The sequence below is a fragment of the Carassius carassius genome, chromosome 4 (assembly GCF_963082965.1).
Source record: "Carassius carassius chromosome 4, fCarCar2.1, whole genome shotgun sequence".
NCBI lineage: Eukaryota > Metazoa > Chordata > Actinopteri > Cypriniformes > Cyprinidae > Carassius > Carassius carassius.
The window spans coordinates 31,431,907-31,453,454 of NC_081758.1; the positions used below are offsets into that span (position 1 = coordinate 31,431,907).

The 21,548-nt window shown below is 36.0% G+C and overlaps 1 protein-coding gene across 5 annotated transcripts in view; it reads right to left on the bottom strand.

The window, feature by feature from the left end:
* The window catches only part of LOC132139774 (transient receptor potential cation channel subfamily M member 3-like), a 125,059-nt gene extending 107,220 nt beyond the window's left edge, over positions 1-17,839 (bottom strand). For all 5 annotated transcript variants that reach the window (XM_059548381.1, XM_059548380.1, XM_059548386.1 and 2 more), the window contains exon 1: positions 17,292-17,839. In XM_059548381.1, the coding sequence (XP_059404364.1) occupies positions 17,292-17,468 (177 nt within the window). In that variant the 5' untranslated portion in view covers positions 17,469-17,839. The remainder of the gene's footprint in view (positions 1-17,291) is intronic.
* Positions 17,840-21,548: the final 3,709 nt, after the last annotated feature.

Consider the following 21,548-nt stretch of genomic DNA (forward strand, 5'->3'; position numbering starts at 1 on the left):
GAGTATATCACAAACCAAACAAAAACACACCCAGAGAGTGCAAGCATGCATTTTCGATTTAAACGCATTCAGAATGCCCATGAGATTCAAGATAAGAGGCAAAATACAAGTTTAATAAAGTTATATTTTAGATGCCTGTTTTCCAAACTATTTTGCAAAACTGAGCAACACAACACACGACAAGACGGTGTTTCTTTACTGAATAAATCAGAAAAAAAAAGAGTTTTTTGAACAAATGATTCAGTGACTCACTTATTAAGACAGTCAAATAATTCATTGCTGAATGAATCAACCTTTTGAATTAATCGATTTAATGTCCATGGACTCATTTTTAAAAGTGACTTGCTGCCACCTGCTGGTGGCTTTAATTTTCCATTTCAAGTTTAAATCTTTAAAAAAAAACATCACTTCTACCACAAAAGACTGCTTTTTAAGTTATCTTACTGATGTATCTGAATTCCTTAGCATATCCAAAACCTCCAAACCACCAAGAACAACTTGATGATGTAACAGAAACTATGGACTCTCTCTTTTCTAGCATTTTAAATACAGTTGCTCCTTTACGCTTAAGGAAGGTTAAGGTAACCAGTATGACACCATGGTATAATGAGCATACTAGCACCCTAAAGAGAGCAGCCCGAAAAATGGAGTGCAGCTGGAGGAAAACAAAACTAGAGGTATTTCGTATTGCGTGGCGGGAAAGTAACCTATCCTACAGAAAAGCATTAAAACTGCTAGATCCGATTACTTTTCTTCTCTTTTAGAAGAAAACAAACATAACCCCAGGTAATTATTCAATACATTAATACAATTAACGAAAAATAAAGCCTCAACAAGTGTTGACATTTCCCAACATTACAGCAGTAATGAATTTATGAACTACTTTACTTCTAAAATCGATACTATTAGAGATAAAATTGTAACCATTCAGCCGTCAGCTACAGTATCGCATCAGACAGTGCACTATAGACCCCCTGAGGAACAGTTCCTCTCATACTCTACCATAGGAGAGGAAGAATTGTATAAACTTGTTAAATCATCTAAACCAACAACATGTATGTTAGACCCTATACCATCTAAGCTCCTGAAAGAGGTGCTTCCAGAAGTCATAGATCCTCTTCTGACTATTATTAATTCCTCATTGTCATTAGGATATGTCCCCAAAACCTTCAAACTGGCTGTTATTAAGCCTCTCATCAAAAAACCACAACTTGACCCCAAAGAACTAGTTAATTATAGACCAATCTCGAATCTCCCTTTTCTGTCCAAGATAGTAGAAAAGGTGGTATCCTCACAATTATATTCCTTTCTTAGAGAAAAATGGTATATGTGAGGATTTCCAGTCAGGATTTAGACCGTATCATAGTACTGAGACTGCTCTCCTTAGAGTTACAAATGACCTGCTCTTATCATCTGATCGTGGTTGTATCTCTCTATTAGTTCTATTGGATCTTAGCGCTGCATTTGACACAATTGACCACAACATTCTTTTGCATAGACTTGAACACTTTGTTGGCATTAATGGAAGTGCATTAACATGGTTTAAATCGTACTTATATGAACGCCATCAGTTCGTAGCAGTGAATGAAGATGTATCATTTTGATCACAAGTGGAGTACCTCAAGGCTCAGTACTAGGGCCGCTACTCTTCACGCTTTATATGTTACCCTGGGGAGATATCATCAGGAAACATGGTGTTAGCTTTCACTGTTATGCTGATGATACTCAGCTCTATATTTATTCGCAGCCCGGTGAAACACACCAATTTGAAAAACTAATGGAATGCATAGTCGATATAAAAAACTGGATAACGAGTAATTTCTTACTGCTAAATTCTGAAAAAACAGAGGTGTTAATTATAGGACCTAAAAACTCTGCATGTAATAACCCAGAACACTGTCTAAGACTTGATGGCTGCTCTGTCAATTCAGTTAGGAACCTTGGTGTGCTATTTGATCGCAATCTTTCCTTAGAAAGCCACATTTCTAGCATTTGTAAATCTGCATTTTCCATCTCAAAAATATATCTAAATTACGGCCTATGCTCTCAATGTCAAATGCAGAAATGGTAATCCATGCATTTATGACCTCAAGGTTAGATTACTGTAATGTTTTATTGGGTGGTTGTTCTGCAGCTAAGTAAACAAACTACAGCTAGTCCAAAATGTAGCAGCAAGAGTTCTTACTAGAACCAGGAATTATGACCATATTAGCCCGGTCCTGTCAACACTGCACTGGCCCCCTTAAAACAATGTTTAGATTTTAAAATTTTGTTTATTACTTATAAAGCCCTGAATGGTTTAGCACCTCAGTATTTGAATGAGCTCCTTTTACATTATAATCCTCTACGTCCGCTACGTTCTCAAAATTCAATTTGATAATACCTAGAATATCAAAATCAACTGCGGGTGGCAGATCCTTTTCCTATTTGGCACCTAAACTCTGGAATAACCTACCTAACATTGTTCGGGAGGCAGACACACTCTTGCAGTTTAAATCTAGATTAAAGACCCATCTCTTTAACCTGGTTTACACATAACATACTAATATGCTTTTAATATCCAAATCCGTTAAAGGATTTTTAGGCTGCATTAATTAGGTAAACCGGAACTGGGAACACTTCCCATAACACCCGATGTACTTGCTACATCATTAGAAGAATGGCATCTACACTAATATTAGTCTGTTTCTCTCTTATTCCGAGGTCACCGTAGCCACCAGATCCAGTCTGTATCCAGATCAGAGGGTCACTGCAAACACACGCAAACAAGCGCACACTGGGAAAACAGGTTATTGACACATTCATGGATGTGACCAGACAAGCCTCAACAAACTATTTATAAATTCACATGCCAAACCCCTGGACTCTTTCAGACTGGTGATTAGTGAGTGTAGCTTAGGGTAAAAGTCAACCACTTAACCAGTTGCATTTATTTTAACTTTAGCATGCATCACACAACACCTGCACAACACAATCGGGTCTTCACTATACACATGTACTACGCATACACACACACACACACACACACACACACACACAAAAGCAATTCACAGCAGCATCTAATTACTTTCTGACCTACGCACTGCTGTTTACATGTCACTACCTCCTCGCCACAAAAGAGTGGTGTGGAAAATATATTCCACAATATGTTCATGTATTTCAATCTGTTTATGTGTGTGCACGCAAATATATTTGAACGTGCACAGCGTACATGAATATCCTCAGACATACACCAACAGGAATCGATTCACATGCCAGTTTCGGGGCGGATCCCATTATCAGCAGTGATTCAGTGTAAAATAATGCTTGATGGCCCAAAAAATGCTTAGGACATTATTAATATATGCTAAAGATGTACAAATTTTATTTGTAGTCAAAATGAAGAAATTTATTGTTGAGATATGTGTACAATAACATACAAAAATGAAGAGAAACACCAAACAAAAGCATCCCAATCTTTTTTTATATACCAGTTGTGCAGTAACAAAAGTCTCTCTAGAAAATAGACAGAGAATGTGATGCTTCACGATTCCGTCTCTCTCTTTCACTCATCATCAGTGTAATGGGCATTCCCAAAATCCTTAGACATTCATTTAGACTGTCATTGTGTGATTTTAAGCACTGCAATATTGTTATAAATATTTTTTTATTATTAAAATCATTTGCAACATTTTAACAAAACAATAGGATTTTCACAAAGTTTGAAATAATACAAATCTCCCCTGAGAACAGATTTTTTAACAAACACTGCTTCATACACCCAGTGCCACCAAAACCGCTCGATTATCAGGTCCCAATGATGAAGATTTACTACACAATCAATAGGGTCCAAAAGGGTGCTGCATCTGTGGTGAAATCTGTAAAGACTATAGCAAAGCACCCTCATCATTATTCAGAAGGAATGATGGAGTGAGAACTGTCTCTTTAATGAGCTCGGGTTGCAAGCTGTTCAAGTTCGGGAGCATAGCAGTCCCAGCCAATTTAAAACAGTGGCAGAAGTGAATGTTTCTAGCTCACTATATCATCCTTTAATCTCAACAGAACCCTTTGTGACTTCACACGCTTGCTGTTTCACTATCAAAGATGTTACATGCAACTCATTTTGCATGACCCCCTATTTTTCTATATCATATTTCACTATATACTGTAGACTGGTTTTGAACGCATAGAACACATTAAAACAATCGCTAATAGAGCTTCATTGCATCTCTTATGTCCCCACCAGAAGCTCTAATTATGTAAAAAGTGTATGCTTGTTGGAGCAGCAGAGATTGTTTTTATTGTGATGGAAGCTGTGCAGTTGTAAGCAGTGAAAATCAAACGCTTCTTGGTCATCACGATAATCAGCCATTTGCTTTCTTTAGTTTCATAAAGCGCTGGTGATTATATGTGATCTGCCTCATGTACCGAGGGTATCTGACAGGGTGTTTGTGTGTTCTATTGCCAAGGCTCCATTTAGCAAAGATTGAAGATATTCTTTCTGATGTATTATACAACTTTAGGCTTTTCTGTCCAGTTGTGGAACTCGAATTACCTATTCATGTAACATCACACTCTGAAAAATTATTACTGATGTTGTTTGGCTTTATAGTAACACTGCCTCATGCAATTGAAGTGAATAATCAAAGAAGAATATAACCTTGGATATACATGCTCTATGCTACTTGTCACTTTGAATGATAGATATAGGTTAAATGTGCACCAGAATAGTTTTTGTTGCCATTTTGAACCTGGGAATGGTAGACATAGGAATATGTGTCGCTTGCTTGTTTTTGGGACTGTAGAGACTGTGTTTTGTGATCGGCTCATTTTAACTCCATGTTCTGATTTCTCCCCACTCCTCATTTTTCTAGATTTTACATAACTTCAAGAAGAAAGAAAAATAAAATAAATAGAAAAATATGTGTGTGATGTATCTATTCAAACACTAGATGGCCATCACATAAAATGAATCCATGCACCTGAGCTGAGCTGGTGAATATAAAGAAACCTCTTATTTAACAGCTTATCGATATTTTGCACAGATTTCCACAAAAGCACTATAATATGTCCTATATTCTAAGTACAATTAGCTTATTAATTAGCAAATGCAGTCATTTCACATGCATTTGTGTAAATGTAAAGTGGCATATTATGGAGTTTTGGCTATAAAATATGGTGTCCAGCAAACAACCACTGAATACTTCAAAATGTTACAAAAAAAATGTAAATTAAAAATAAAATTTAAATAGTTTTTTTATTTTTTTATTTTTTTAACATTAAAGATGATTTTTAGAATCAAACCATTTAAAACACAATTGCTTAATATAAAAGCTAAATCTCTTTATTTGTTCTAAATATCAGTCCCAAGTCTTACTCTAAAAACTGTCTAAAATGTCTAGAATTACTGTAAATATTTAACTAATATGCAAACTGGACTGGACAGAGTTAAGATGAACCTAATGAAACAGGCAAATTGCAGATGAATTGAACTCTTAAAAGAGCTGAAAGGAATACAAACCAAATAGGACATAAGCAAAACTACAAAATAATTGTAATCAAATAATACTAAAACTAAACTTAAAATAAATAAAATAGTCAGAACAGCAAAATCAATTATAAGCTTTCATCAACCTTAATAACCCAATGCTTATGTTGAAGAAAATGAACCTGAAGCCACATCATCATAGACTGTATGGAGTCCAAAAGAGATCATATGACCCCAGAACAGCAGTTCAGTTTGTCAAAGGGGCCTTTTTTGATTTTGATAGAGGTGACTGAAGCCACTTATACCTCCACACCATGATCATCGGTACATACACCTGCAGACCTCTCTCTTCTCTCTTCCTCCATCTCCTCTTAACACTTTTCTCACTGCTAAAGACTATCATTATTTACACTGAAAAGGTGCTAACCATCAACAGCCACACCATACATTCACAACTAGTTTCCACCCACCACACACTCCCCTAAGTCTGATATTTTCAACTGATATACAGGTCTATATCTCTCAGAGTAATTTTCTCTAATAATTCAGCCTCAATTTGCCCTTGAAGAAATCATCAACACATCACTTGTTACAGACACCCTTCTGATCACATTTAAGAGGCCTAAAATGACCTCACTGCTAAAAATGGAAGCGGAAAACTACAGACTAAACAAGATACTTGAATGAGCTGTTTTTAATCAGGTCTTTTTCAGAACAACTTGTTAGAAGCCAATCAAGCTTCTGAAATGTCCACTTCATGGGGAATGACCTGCTGCCTTTCATTAACAACCTGTGAGACCTCTGGTTGTTAAAACCTCTGAAGAACTGGCTGCCTTTTCAGTATAAATTTAAATGGAATTGGCCGCACCACACAGGGCTTTACTGAATTATAATGAAATACAATTCAACACAGGGAAATTAAGAAAAAAATTCAATCTTCCACAAATTTATAAAGGTGGAATTTCGAAAAAAAAAAAATACATATGCTTTGAATTTCAATTCTGCATCCTGTTTGCTACCTAAATTCAAATAAAGAAGTTGAATTGGAATTTAAAAGGCATTGTCATTTAAAGTCCAAATGGTAAACAACCCAGGTTCTCATTCTGCTACATTAGTTACAGTGAATTACCAGAAACTTGTTGGGCATCTCAGTCAGAGCTACTTGTCATCCCAGCAAGCCCATGGATTCAGCACAACATTGTGTTACAAGTGGAATTGACCTGGGCTGACCGACCTGCATGCAAAATTAATCTGCAGATGATCCAGAATGTGATGTCCTGATCTTCACTCAACCTAAGAAGGCTACTTCACACCATTTTAGTCTCACTTCACTAGTTGCTAGTAGTTGCCTGTGCTAAATTAAAGTAGCTGTCCTGTCACTTTAAGATAGAACAGTCTCTGCATCTGTAAGCCTTCATCTAAACTCATTCTTGCAAGACAATGCTCCTTCACCTCTGCAGTCTGCAAGTCAAAGGCATCACAATGACGCAGTAATTCAGTTTCTAATCTAATTTCTGATGAACAGGTTGTAGTAGGAATAAAGTTACTTTGAATAAATCTTCAGCATGCACTGCGATCTTCAGTGCTGACAATGCCTTAAATAATTTCTCAGACAATGACAGCATCTCTATAAGGTTCCATTTTTTATGTTTACTTTACTTGATAACGTACAAAAATATATATACCTGAATAAATTTTTTTTTACAGAACTACTTTTTTTTTTTTTTGAGGGAAATGTGGAATAAAAAAAAATCGTAATTTTTATATTGTGCATTTAGAATAACCTACATTTCCAGACCCAACCACTAGAGGGACTTTGTATTTCGTGAACCCTCCTCTTCTCAGTTCAGTTACAGAGTTGGTGTGTCCGAAATGGCTCTGAGACAGACTACTTAAATGCATATAAAAACAAAAAATTAAATAAAATAAAAAAACCTGCATCAATTTGTTTTTAAAATGTTTTAAATCAGGCACCAAAACAAACAAGCAAACAAATGGGAATTCAATAATGCAGTGGTAAAACATCGAGCATTAATTATAATAGAAAATAATGAATGTTAAGAGCACTGACCCTCTTTGCAAAGAGCAAAACAAACATGGCTGTTTAGAGTCATATGCTTTGGATGCTCAGGAAACCATGTTTTCTTTTTTTTTTTTTTTGCCAGTATCATCAAGATATAATGTTCTCAGACATTCAATCTAATGGCAATCATTACTGAAGAATCAAACAGAATGTAATTCTGACAAAAAGATGCAGAGGTTTTTTAGTTTGCACATTTGATATGCTTTAACCATGTTTAGTAAGTCTCTGCAAAAGAGTGCCTGCTAAATGGCTTGAATTTTAATGATTGAAATTAACATTTAAGCCAATGAAAGGCAATCTACAGTGATTTACATCAAAAATGTTAATTAGGAAGCATTGTAAAGTAGAATTCACAAAGAAAATGTTCACCCATACAAACTCCGATCGTGTAACCCAGTTCATTTACAAAACACCAATCCAAAATAATGATTTGCGAGGTCAAATAATTATCATACTCCATCTGCAGAACTAAGAATCATTGTAGCTAGTTTAATTTTAAGTATTAAAAATAACCGATAAGTTAAGAAGCAGCAGGAAGCTGAGAAACATCACAGCTTCAAGCTATTTTCTTTCACTGCGCCTGTGCCAGATCTGATTTGTGAACTGACGTGTGTGAATATGAAACCAATTCCCACCTGCCAGTCAAATTACATTGTATTGCCCACTGTGAAATTGTTCTGAAAAGTATGAATTCATTAAAACTGCATGTAAAAATGCAGCTAACATTACAGTAGATGCTCTTTTAGTATCCAAAGATATATGCCCCATTATAACTGTGTACGCTGCTGTGAATAAAAGCAATGATTTTTGCATATGTGCATTTGAACGCAGGCAGGCATATTTAATTGCAGGTGTGACAGGTATTACAAGAGCATGCTTTGTATTAGCATGCTTATTTTGTTCCGGAGAACATGTGCATTTGTTATGGATATTTGAGATGTGCATGTGTATCTGTCTCTTTTCAATCCCGCACTGTCACTGGTGTTCTTCTAAGCCTGTGATGCTGAGCCTGGCCCTGGAGGCAAGAGGATAATAGCAGCTCGGTGGGGCTCTGGAGGAGTCAGAGGATGGGATGAGTCTCCTACTGGGTCTCCTCCCTCTGTCAGGAAGACCTCCACTGGCTGATCTCTCCCTGTTCACTGCCCCATCTGGAGCAATCAAACCCACAGGGCCCAGTGAGCTGGCATCAAAAACCAACCTCAACACGTCAGGCAAAACCAGTCACACATCAATACACTGACTATGTTTACGGTACTTCGTCATATAATGCAGACTGTAAAATGGACACGAGTTTGAAATTGAAAAGTGTGTGTATTAAATCCAAAATCTCCAGAGTCATGCTTTGAGCAAAGTCAGTAATGGAGGAAAACAATCATTATACTGTTTATACTATTCATTATGCTGTACCTGGAACAAGTGCTTTGTGTATATTTTTCTCATCGCATCTGAGCCCTACCCCTGAACACCTCACAAAAACCTGTGCAGAAAAAAACACACGCTTTTTAATTATTTTTTTTACTAGATGTAAATATAAGCATGATTTGGCTCATTTGTAAGCCTTTTAAAGTAGTAAGGTCCAACTCACTAGTCGGTTTTCAATAGATTTCACTAAATTAGTGAGGGCACACACTCACGTACACAGAATTACACAATTCACTTGTCTATCACATGATCATTTAGAAATCATTCTAATATTCTGATTTATTATGAATATTGGAAACAGTTCTGCTGTCTAATATATTTGATGAATAAAAGGTTAAAAAGAACTGCATTTATTCAAAAAAAAAAAATTCTAATAATATATATTCTAATAATATATTTTCTTTACTATCACTTTTTATCAATTTAACACATTCTTGCTGAATAAAAGTATTGATTTTATTTAAAAAGAAGAAAGAAAAAAAAATTACTGACCCCAAATTACTGACCAGTAGTGTATATTATTACAAAATATTTATATTTTAAAAACATAGCTTCTTTTTTTTTTTTTTTTTGTTACTTTTTATTCATCAAAGTATCCTAAATAAGTATCACATGTTCTGAAAAAATATTAAGCAGCAGAACTGTTTCCAACTTTGATAATGAATCATCATATTAGAATGATTTCTTGTCCCAGTGTCTGGGTTGTGTTCCCTGGGTTTCCACTAGGTGTCCTCCTTTCCCACGGTGTCTGTCACCTTATCACTTCCTGTTCCCTTATTTGGTCACCTTCCTCCTTGTTGAGTTAACTGATTGTTCCCCACCTGTCTCCAGTTCCCTCATCATCCTTCTGTGTATATTTACCCGGTCTGTCTGAGTCTGTGTCACAGAGTCCTCGTCTAGTGTTTGATACTATCCGTAGTCTTGCCCTTACCGTGTGTTCTGTCTGTTTTCTTGTTTGTTTGGATATTCTGGTTTTGACCCTGCCTGGACTGTGTACCCCTTTGGATTTGCCCTCAAATAAACATCATACCTGCAATTGGATCTCTCCTTGTTTTCCTGTATCACCGAACGTGACATTTCTAAAGGATCATGTGATAATGATCCTAAAAATTCAGCTTTGCATAACAGAAATAAATGATAATTTAAAGTATAATAAATTTAAAAACAATTAGTTTAAATTGTAAAAATATATCACAATATTAATTTTTTTTTCTGTATTTTTGATCAAATAAATGCAGGCTTGATGAGTAGAAGAAACTTCTTTCAAAAACATTAAAAATAGTAATATTTCCAAATTTATACATACATACATACATACATATATATATACACACACATATATATATATATATATATATATATATATAAATTCTTTCATTCACATCATGTTCTTCTAAAAACAAATTCTTTCCTTTACTTCTTTCCCATATTTTTTTAATTTCTCTCATTTCTACAGAAGAGGATTAGCGACAAGCAATAATGAAAAATAATAAAAACCATCTCAAGATTAAAGTCATTATAATGCAAGATTAAACATTTTGAATGAATCAGCGTTTTTGAACGTGTGGTTGAATGAATGGTTTAAAGACTGACTGACAGCCCGTTTAGAACGCCTAGGTGAAAATATAAATAAAAAGTCTCTTGTCCAGTCAGATTCGAGGATCAGAACAAACCTTATGATCTTTTTGTCAGGTTTATGTTCTGTTATGTGGATCATTATTTTGTCTTTCTCTTCTGTTTACTTCACTTCCTGTTTCAATGCTATTTGGTGTCGGTTTCATTGGCTTCTGATATAACCTCTGATATAACATTCTGTTAACTCTAAGTAAAGTTTACTCTTTTTAATAGATTTTATTTACTTTGTGAAAATCTGAATTCTATTTACGCTATGTAAAAGTAGCAGATCTTTGCGATAAGTGTAAATAGTAATTAAATGCTAATTATATTATAAATAGTGACAAATACTATTTCCTCGTCAGTATTGTTGTACATTAACAGGATGCAATAATAACAGAGTGTAAAATTATTTTATTTATTACAATTTTTAAATACAAGCCCTCATATAGCCTACTAACCCTATAGCCTAATGGTCGACAGCATTGGCTTCATTCACAAACATTGCTCTCTACGACCTGCACCAATGACTAATGCTTACTGATGACTGATAACGAGATAAAATTAACATGACACAGGTGTGTTTATTCTCAGCACTTTATTTATACTTTATTATCATAATTTAATGAGTTTGTTCTCAACATTTAATTTCTGCTTTTTTCCTTCAAAAATGCTACGATTTTTTTCTCGAAACACAATGACTTTTTCTCGTAATTTAATGAGTTCATTCTCAACATTTAATTTCAACATTTTTCTTGAAATTTAACAAGTTTTTTCTCAAAACACAACACATTTTTGGTGTAATTTAATGAGTTTATTTTTAACATTTAATTTAGACTTTTTTTCTCAATTTAATGAGTTTAATCTCATTTTATAATGACTTTAATCTCAAGATGGATCTATTTGTTTATTATTGCTTGGCCCTAATCCTTTTCCGTACATTTAATTTCCTTTCCCTTAGCTTTCCTGCTTCTTGCTACATACACAACATGCAAATTGGTTTTGCCTGGGGTGAGTTGTTTTAAACAATAAATGCAATATTTCACTGTCAAGTAATTAAATTGTTTTGCACACACACCCTTCAATCAATCTTTCTGGTCCTGAAACCCTGCCTAAAGCTCTATAACTACTCTGCAATATACCTGGCCTATTTGAACATTTTGTTTTTTAAACTCAAGCCATGTATCAGTAGGAATTGTCGGTGGAGGGAGTGAATGTACAGCGCTCTCTCACACCTACAATACCACAACTGAGGTGCCCTTGAGCAAGGCAACGAACCCCCAACTGTTCCCGGGGCACAGCAGCAAAAACATGTCTGCCCACTGCTCCAGGTGTGTGTTATCAGTGTGTGTGTGTGTGCACTTTGGATGGGATAAACACAGAGCACTAATTCCGTCACTAATTAAAATAAATAGTAATGCTTCTGGTCGATACTGAAAAAAAAAAAACTTAATTGACTCTTAGATGAAAAACATAATTATTAAGTTATTTTTCTGGCATGTTGTCATCTGCTGAGTGTGCATGTAAAAAGAGCAACATTCTTTCCACATAACTGTAATCCACTTCATCTCTGTCTTAGCTCAGACAGGATTGAGTAGCAAGTGTCTGATGGCACTACAATGACACACATACATTACCTAAAAGTGGCATTCTGTCGAGCTAAGGAAAAATATTTTCAGCCTTAAGCAGCTAATTAAAGTCCCAACTAACACCGTTCACCTCGCAAAAGTGGACTAAAGAAAACATATTTGAATTAAGAATCAAATAAACTGTAAGGCTGCAATGCAATTAGTAAAGACTTTCTCGCTGCTGGAGAACACTAATTAGAGTCTCAATAATCCAACAGGTTTGAGTCTCGGTCTGAGGGCAATTTATCACAGACCATCCAATCAGTATCACAGCATCTCACACAGGTTTTCAGAATATAGCAGTTGCCAGTCAAAGGTGCCATCATTAAAGGCCCCGTTATTAAATGGCAATGATGCTTTTTGAGATCAAAACAGCTTTTTTATAAAGAGAAAGTGATAAAAAGGGAAATGTGGAATTTAATAGTCCCTAGAAGCAATTCAGTGGGGTCAAAGACACAACAAAGGACTAAGACAGACGTTCAGACTAAGGTTAATGGAACCGATGTTAGCAAAAAAGCACAGGACAATTTTGTGATTTTTGTGTGTTTTTGTCTCATCTGAATTGACTGTGGAAGGAAAATCCTAAGAATATGTATGGATGTGTGAGTCCCCACGGGAACAAATGACTAGAAGACAAACACTAGCAGGTCTGGACAAGAGCAATGTCCACTCATCTTATAAAGGCTAATGAAAGAAGATCGAAATCATTTAATAAATTCCAGTGACTATGCACATTTAATCTCTTAAACACTTTGAGAAAGTTTGGCAAATGAAGTGTCAACTCAATGACATTTAAAACTCCAGAATATAAATATTGTGTTTGTTCAGAGCCACAAGACTTGAGGAAAATATTATGCAAATGTTACAGTCCCATAAAAGAGCATAAAATTAAAATGAATATATTTAGTTACTGCTTTGCTTTATACTAAACAGAGGGATGCACAGACAGTCTTCATGTGGTCCTGCATTAATGAATCTATTCAATTTGACATTCTTTCACTGTAAGGCCTGAGTTATTCTGGCTCCAATCTCCCTCTGCATGATTTTTTTGTCAGACTAATAAGGACTGTGGCGGGATATGAAGACCACTAATTGGCCACTTTGAACGATACAAGACTTTCTTTCCGGTTGGAGAAGATGAGTTGATTAGGAAATGTAAAATGATACAATAAAATAGTTATTTAAATGTGGTGACATTCCTTTAACCTTCGTTATGAAAATTGCAGTGCTTCGCAAATGACTTCCTGCAAATATGCAAATATATTTAATTTCTGACAATTACTTGCCATAGTTACAAACCTCTGCAGATGGCCAATGACTGTAGATCAAAACGCACCCAAACACATTTACCTAGCCATCTAAATTGGGACATTCCATAGACTTCTACTGTTTTTATAAGAAGCTAGTTATAAATACTATAACCTAACCCTGACAAAAAAAGTTTAAAACTGCATTTTTACAATAAAAAACTTAATTTACAAATGAGGACATCTCCAAAGAGGTTTTGCCAGATTTAGCTTACTTATGAGAACAAATTTGTCCCTGATATGTAGTTAAGTTTTTCACAAGTTCACGCTTACATATAATTAGCTGCGTATTTGGCGTGCTGTCCGGGCTCCGAACTCGGGAATGGCCCGAACCTAGAGTACCCCCCTTCCCCGTCTATTTATAGAGTGAACTCGGATGGGGTGGAGGAGGGATGCTGATAAACCATCATTGGATAGAGGTAAGTCAGCGATATTTATACTATGGAATTGATTACTAGATTGTGGTCCACCTGTGTTGATTAGGCTAAGTATCTGATGCGCTCCTCCCGAATCTTTTTACGAGAACATCATTCACTATCAAACCAAGGGATGTGTGCACATTAAAAATATGACAATAAGCGATAAATTGATAATTATGTTGATGCCAATAAACAATAAAATTTTAAACTACAGTGTCTAAATAAAAACAACTAAAATCTCTTTAAATGCTACAAGTGATTGTGCAATAAATATTAATGTAGTTATGCAGCTTATTATTATGTATAGTATGAAAAACTGATATTTGAGATTTTCATTACGTTTAACTTTAAGAAATAGGAAATGTAATCAAAATATAAAAAAACAGGAAATGAACAAATAAATATCCAATATTGGTTTATTTATATCCAATATGGACTCGTGCATATGAATTCAATAACAAATAAAAAATTGCAGCAGCTGGTCATGGGCCTGGACCTGTTTATTGTTACAAATAACCACTATACAAGAAATAAGAAAAATGTCTGTAATTGACAAAGTACCTCTAAAGTCTTTCAAAATATATATGGAAACCTTATAGCTATACCCAAATATAAAAAGGCCAAGTAATTCCTGCCATATTATAGTTATAATTTCTTCTACAGAATTTAATAATGTTTAACTGCAAGTAAACTGCAGATATAGCTATGAATTAACATCTACTAACAACAAATATCTGTATCTTGGCACAATTTCCAGGATGAATCTATTTTCATAGTATGGCACCCCTGATCCCTGAGCTGAGTGCAACTATGTTAACAGAGCAGAGGAGGAAATGCCACACTCGCTTGACATAAATTTTACATTAGTTCCTGTGCCAAGAGTGTTACCAAGGCAACCTGGCAATTAGCGGATAATAGGAATAGCGCAATAAAAGCAGCATTGCACTGTATAAATATAATAGTGTTTAATACAGTCTTACTCCCTTTGACCACTATAAAGGGGCCATCCATACTGAATTGGATAGCTGCATCTACCCTGGGGCACTCCAGCCATTCGGAGATGGGAAATGCTAATGTGGAGGGCTGGTTGAGGCAGGAGTCACATGCTTTGCATTTTACTGTCATCTCAAGGAGGGTGATGCTATGAAATGGTTTGGGCAAGCTCTGTTAGATGTGCCTGAGCTGGGGGTAAATACTGCCAACATAAAATTAATCTGCCACAAGTACCCTGATTAGTTGGTTGGTTGGCCGTTATCATCTCTTTAATAAGCAATCTGTTGTGCTATTGTGTAATGAGATAAATGGGTTGTTTTAAGGGTAGAGACTGATTCTAAATAAGCTTATTACATATATTCACATAATTTATAGATAGATTGAGGTAAATGCATGTTTTTGTTAAGCAAATGCAGAAATTGTGCAAAAATTCTGATAGTGATTATGATTATGATAGTGTTCATGTTTAAATAAAAATGATGTTGTGTCTGAGGCCATCCTAGCAACAGGCTCCCTAGGTCCCTGCGGTGACTGGGTTTTGAGAAAAAAGCTTTTATCAGAAATGCACACAGGCAGGTGTGTGAGCTCATTAATCTTTTTCAGGTTTCTGGTTTCTAATTTTTTTTTCAGCTGTCAGAGACTCTTCCTCTCCAGAGGCCAGTCGGTTTTACCAGAGGGAGGACCTTTCCAATCCATGCCTGTTATTTCATCTAATGCCGGGGGACTGTGATTTGAGACCTAGGCACTAGGGTTTATTCTGTGGTCTTGTGTTGGAGATGGAAATAAGCTTTTACAGGACTTATATGTGCATATTAAATACAAATACATAATTTCCAGTTTTAGCTCTTCTTCTGTAAGGACAAAAATATCTGGGTTACAGTGAGATACTTACAATGCAAGTGAATTTGGCCAATCTGTAAACTGAAAATCACTTATAAACCTTTTCTGTGTATAGTTAGATTAAAATGCCTTGGCAATGTTACAAATAAAACCATAAAAACGGTAAGAGTAAAGTTACAGTGCAAATTATACACAAATTTGAATAGAAGCACAGATTTAAGCATTTCTGCTTTTAAATCATGTAAAAACTTGCCCCATTACTTCCATTGTAAAGTACAAGTCTAAAAATTTTTTTGTGGTATTCCCAGTATTCCCCCGATTTTTTGGATTGAGCTTATCTTGTCCTGGACCTGAACATCCTTTAAAACTAATTAGGGTTGTGACCTCGCCCAACAAAAACACAGATTAGACTTTTCTGAAGTGACCAGAAGTGATGGAATCACTACAGTTTAGCAGCATTCAATAATTTAGACACATTTAAAAAGCATGTGAACTCTAGTGAGATATTTGTAACTGTAGTGTGAAAGTCTACTGTAAATGTGCCGGGTGATATGTGTGACTGTTGCTATAACAACCTAAGTAAACCACATCCTCCAGGCTTAAAGCCCTGTGGTGGCAGCACAAAATCAGCCCCCCAAGGTTGTAAAGGATCATTCCAAACTCTGATCCGTTTCTATTTCAGTTGCCCAGCGTAAAGCTGCGTAAGACTGCCTTAACACCAATCAGGCGCAAGATGGATTTTCTTAATGTTTACTAACAAGAATGTCTTAGTAGTCAAACACAATAGGACACATACAGTATCTGGTGATTCCAGGATATAATAACTTCAGATTGTGAATGAACAGGGATATAAAATGTGCACATGTGCACTTTACGCTTAACATATTTAAAAGTGAAATCCATATGGATTTCATCAGGATTTAATCAGCATGTAAACACTAAGGTACATAATATTGATTGGGAATTTAAATGCTTTAACATACTATAGGACTATTCCTCTTAACACTGCCCCCTGAGATAAACCCTTTATAAAGAAACAAAGATATATAAATGACTCTGTTTCCAAGCTACAGTTGCCAAGGTTTCAATTCACACATTCTCATCAGCCTTCTTCGATTCAGAACAATGTTACAGAACAATTAGGCTGTTTGAGCAGTTGTGTTGGCGCGCACACGCTCCTCACTGTTTGCACTGCCACTTAGTGCCTAATGTCTGGCCTGCAGAGCATAAAAGCAAACTTCCTCTTGAGTTGGGATATAAAATGATAAAACTCCTCAAGGTGACTGTTGGAGTCTTAGAATTAAAATATACATTATGAAAGTACGTGTACAATAACAAAGACACATTTAAAGTACACAAGATAAATTTCACACAATTTATAATGCAACACAAGTGCATGCCACTCAGAACTTTGTTTTTCGCCTTAATGTCTCCCTAACACCATTTGGTGACACATTTGTTTTCATTTGTTGTTGTTTTTTTGTGTTTTTGTGTCACAGATGCTCTTCTGCTTCTTACCGCTGCTTGCTGTGAGGCCAGTCCTGACCTCTTGGTAGACCCTTTTCGGGAGCTCAGTCTCTTCCAAGACTCGGAGAAGCGCCCTCTGGTGGAGGGGCGCCCGGGCCCCTGTGCCTCTTCCTTTGTGGAGTTGACTTTGAAGCCTTCTCTCCTCTCCTCCCACTTTCTTTTAGTCATAACTTTGAATGTTTCCTTAACAAATCTAGAACGAAAAGCCACGGAAACAAGGACCTCTACACTGTGATGTTCCGTCTTCTTCTAAAACTATTCCCGAGTGTCAGGGCATATCTTTCTTGCTCTTTTCTTGAACAGAGAAGCGAAAAAAATGGAGGGAGTTTGGCTTCTACACCCTGTTGCATGTGGTCCTGCTGCTTCAGTTAATGTAGGAGGCTTCACCCATAGAAAAAAAGACACCACAGAAGGACAGAGACAAAAAAAAATTGTAGTTGGCACAGCTCCGCCTGCAAGGTTCCTCTCCTGGTCTTAGTCTCCTGATGTCTTCAAACTGAGCGGGCAAAGGCAAAGCGAGTCAATCTGGAACTGAGCTCTCATCCTTACGCTCTCTCCCCACCCTCATTCATACACTCTCCCTCCCTCCCTCCCTCCCTCCCTTCCTCCCTCTCCACTTGTTATATCTGCCTCTATCATCTGCTTCACTACCAGACTTCACAGCTCACGTGTTGCCTGCTCTCGCCGTTCAGCGTTTGTGGAGATTAAATAGTTATTTAGAACAGAAGCTGAGGGTTTCTACAGGCTCCCCCTCTCTTTCTCCCCTGTGGTCCCACACTGGTTTTAATCGACACAAGAATGCAAGCTTCACGTCAGCAGAGTCCCACATGCTCTCCAGTACAAAACTCTTACTACTTTGGAATTTCAAAACCTAAGAACTTATTACATCTAACGTGAAATGCAATTCACCAAGATCTGTTCATGTGCCCTTTCTACAGTCATGTGTTTCACGATTGGTGGAAAACAGATCTACTTTATGTAGATATAAAGTGAAGAAACTTCTTCCTGCTGAGCAGATTAAAATACGAATCAAAGCAGTGAATGTTGAAATTGATGCATTTTGAATTAGATCAAAGCCTACAAATGGAACCACACAAAATCTGTAAGACTGTACTGTTATGATATACTGTAGTGATACAGTAAACATGGCAAACCTTTCATCCCATTTACACCTCTGGCATACTGTGCATTGTGATAAACCCTCCATAAGACCCACCCACTCACAGTTGTCAAGGTTACCACGAGAAAACAGTAGACAGACCAAAAGTTTGGACACACCTTCTCATTCAAAGAGTTTTCTTTATTTTCATGACTATGAAAATTGTAGATTCACACTGAAGGCATCAAAACTATGAATTAACACATGTGGAATTATATATGGAATTATATACATAACAAAAAAGTCTGAAACAACTGAAAATATGTCTCATTCTAGGTTCTTCAAAGTAGCCACCTTTTGCTTTGATTACTGCTTTGCACACTCTTGGCATTCTCTTGATGAGCTTCAAGAGGTAGTCACCTGAAATGGTCTTCCAACAGTCTTGAAGGAGTTCCCCGAGAAATGCTTAGCACTTGTTGGCCCTTTTGCCTTCTGTCTGCGGTCCAGCTCACCCCTAAACCATCTCGACTGGGTTCAGGTCCGGTGACTGTGGAGGCCAGGTCATCTGGCACAGCACCCCATCACTCTCCTTCTTGGTCAAATAGCCCTTGATGCCTTCAGTGTGACTCTACAATTTTCATAGTCATGAAAATAAAGAAAACTCTTTGAATGAGAAAGTGTGTCCAAACTTTTGGTCTGCACTATATATATATATATATATATATATATATATATTACAAAATTTTGATAATTGGGATTCAAGCAAGAAAAATGAGTCGGGATTGTTTCTGTAATATGAGACTCATTCAATTTACAGCTGAAGGTTCTGGTGACGGCTCATGGATAATCCAACGGACTTCTGATCTGATTAACAGTAAGAAAGTAACATGTTTCTAAAGGCTTTACGACAAGTTTAATTAAAAGTTTAATCGAGAGGACCTGAAAGAAAAGTCTCGGCATGTACCCTTGTGTAAAGCCCACAGCATACTGAGTCATCACCCTTGGAAGTAAGCGTGGTATTTTATTAAAAAAGCTGCTTGTTAGATCTGAGAAAACAAATAAGACCAACATATTTTCTGGCCAGAACAACAGCCAAAAAAATCACTAGTTTATTTTATTAAATAACAAACAAAAATGGTTCTAGGAACAATTAAAAAGAAAATAGCAAACTAATGTAATTTAAGAGTTAAATTTAGCTTTGTCTGTGCGTGACTAATTCAAATACAAAATAAGGATTGCATTTCATTCTCAGGAATCATTTTACCTTTACAGGTTTACTTTTCCTCATAACAAAATTCAGTGGAGCTTGTCAAATTTGCTATTTGTTTTAAAATTGACTGTTTGATGAGACAGAAAATTTGTCTCCAACCTTCCAACATCTGACACACAGGGGCCAATCATTTGCCATTATTCACTGTGGCCATTTTATCCATTAATGCCCTTGCTCAGACCAGCAATTTGAGACAGATTAAATCAGTCAGAGGCTGTTTTTCCAATGTTTTCCGTAACAAGTCTTCCCAACATTCACACAAGACAGAAAATAGGAGAAATAATTTTGTTTAAATATAAGTGTGTGTGTGTGTGTGTGTGTGTGTGTGTGTCTGTACTGTAGAAACTGTAGTCTTACCTTCATTTCTGTGCAAAGAGGTTGCAAAACTCTCCTGGCCTGGACTTTTCTTGCCATGGAGTCCTGTTCAATGAGGAACACATAGAGCATTCACTTGCTATTTATTTTAATAAAGATTTATAATGTCATAAATGTATACTTTAAAAAAATGTTAATGTTAGATTTAAGACAATGTTTCATTTTCAGATCAGTAAATGAACTCCCTTTTTTGTATCCTGAGTAATTCATGACTCCAAAAGATGTCTACCCAGAAGATAATCACTTCACATCACTTTCAGACATGAATCTATATATATATATATATATATATATATATATATATATATATATAAATACAAAAATAAAAATGCATGAATTTTACAAAAACAAGTGTCTATAGAAAGACAGACACTGAGTACCTAAATAACATAAAAGGCAAGGGTGAGCGTGTGAATCATAGTTTATTATTAAATGCGAAAGTAATGACTATTTTGCAGTTATAGAGCAATAAAAACCTGTTACCATCTTTATCTGTCCGCATGTGTAAGCCTGCAATGACTTTGGAGAGACACATAATCGTTGAAAAATATATTTATAATGGTAAGATATTTAAATTTCATTTCATTGGCTCTATGAAAAGCTAAATGATGAAATTATAATGTCAGAAACCTCTGGAGTATCATGGGTTAACAGAAAGACAAACTACTCATTTGATTAAATCACAGTGGCAATTTCTTTGAGGCAGCACTGGGCTCTGATTTATTAAAAAAAAAAAAAGAAGGGGGAGAATTTCCATCTTAAATAATGTGGTGCAGTTAAAACTTATAAGAAATGTTTGGATAGTGTGAATTTATTATATTTTTATTTTTCAATTAGTGGGTGACACCTGGGAAATTCTCAGCCTCAAACAGCACACCCAACGGACCACTGACCATCTTAAACACAGAACGCTAGAAAGCACTTAATCTCACAATAAGGTTCAGACTGATTGGCTGGTATGCTACTTCTGCAAGAACATGCAGGATTTTTTACAATAGGATACAATAGTCAAGTCACTGCTGCAACAATATTGTCATTATACAGCTTCAGTCAGTTCAGTGTTTATTTAGTTCAAGTCAATAACTGTGCAAAGTTTGGTTTAACAGTCTATTTAAGAGAACAGTGTCATCAACCAGCTCAAATCAGTCTTGTTCTCATCCAATAAGCACATTCAAAGAAGAACTAATCACGTAATTTCTTATAAGGCATTGCACCAATTTAAAGGGGTCATATGAAGTTGCTAAAAAGAAACTTATTTGGTGTAATGCAATATGTTTATGTGGTTCAAGGTAAAAAAAAAAAAAAAAAAACACATTTTCCACATACTGTACATTATTGTCTCTCCTCTATGCCCACCTTTCGCCTCAATTTTTGCAAAGCTCATTGTTCTGAAAAGCGAGGTGTATGCTGATTGGCCAGCTCTCCAGTGTGTTGTGATTGGCCGAATGCCTCAAGCGTGTGATGGAAATGTTATGGCCCTTACCATACTGTGATGCCGTGTCCC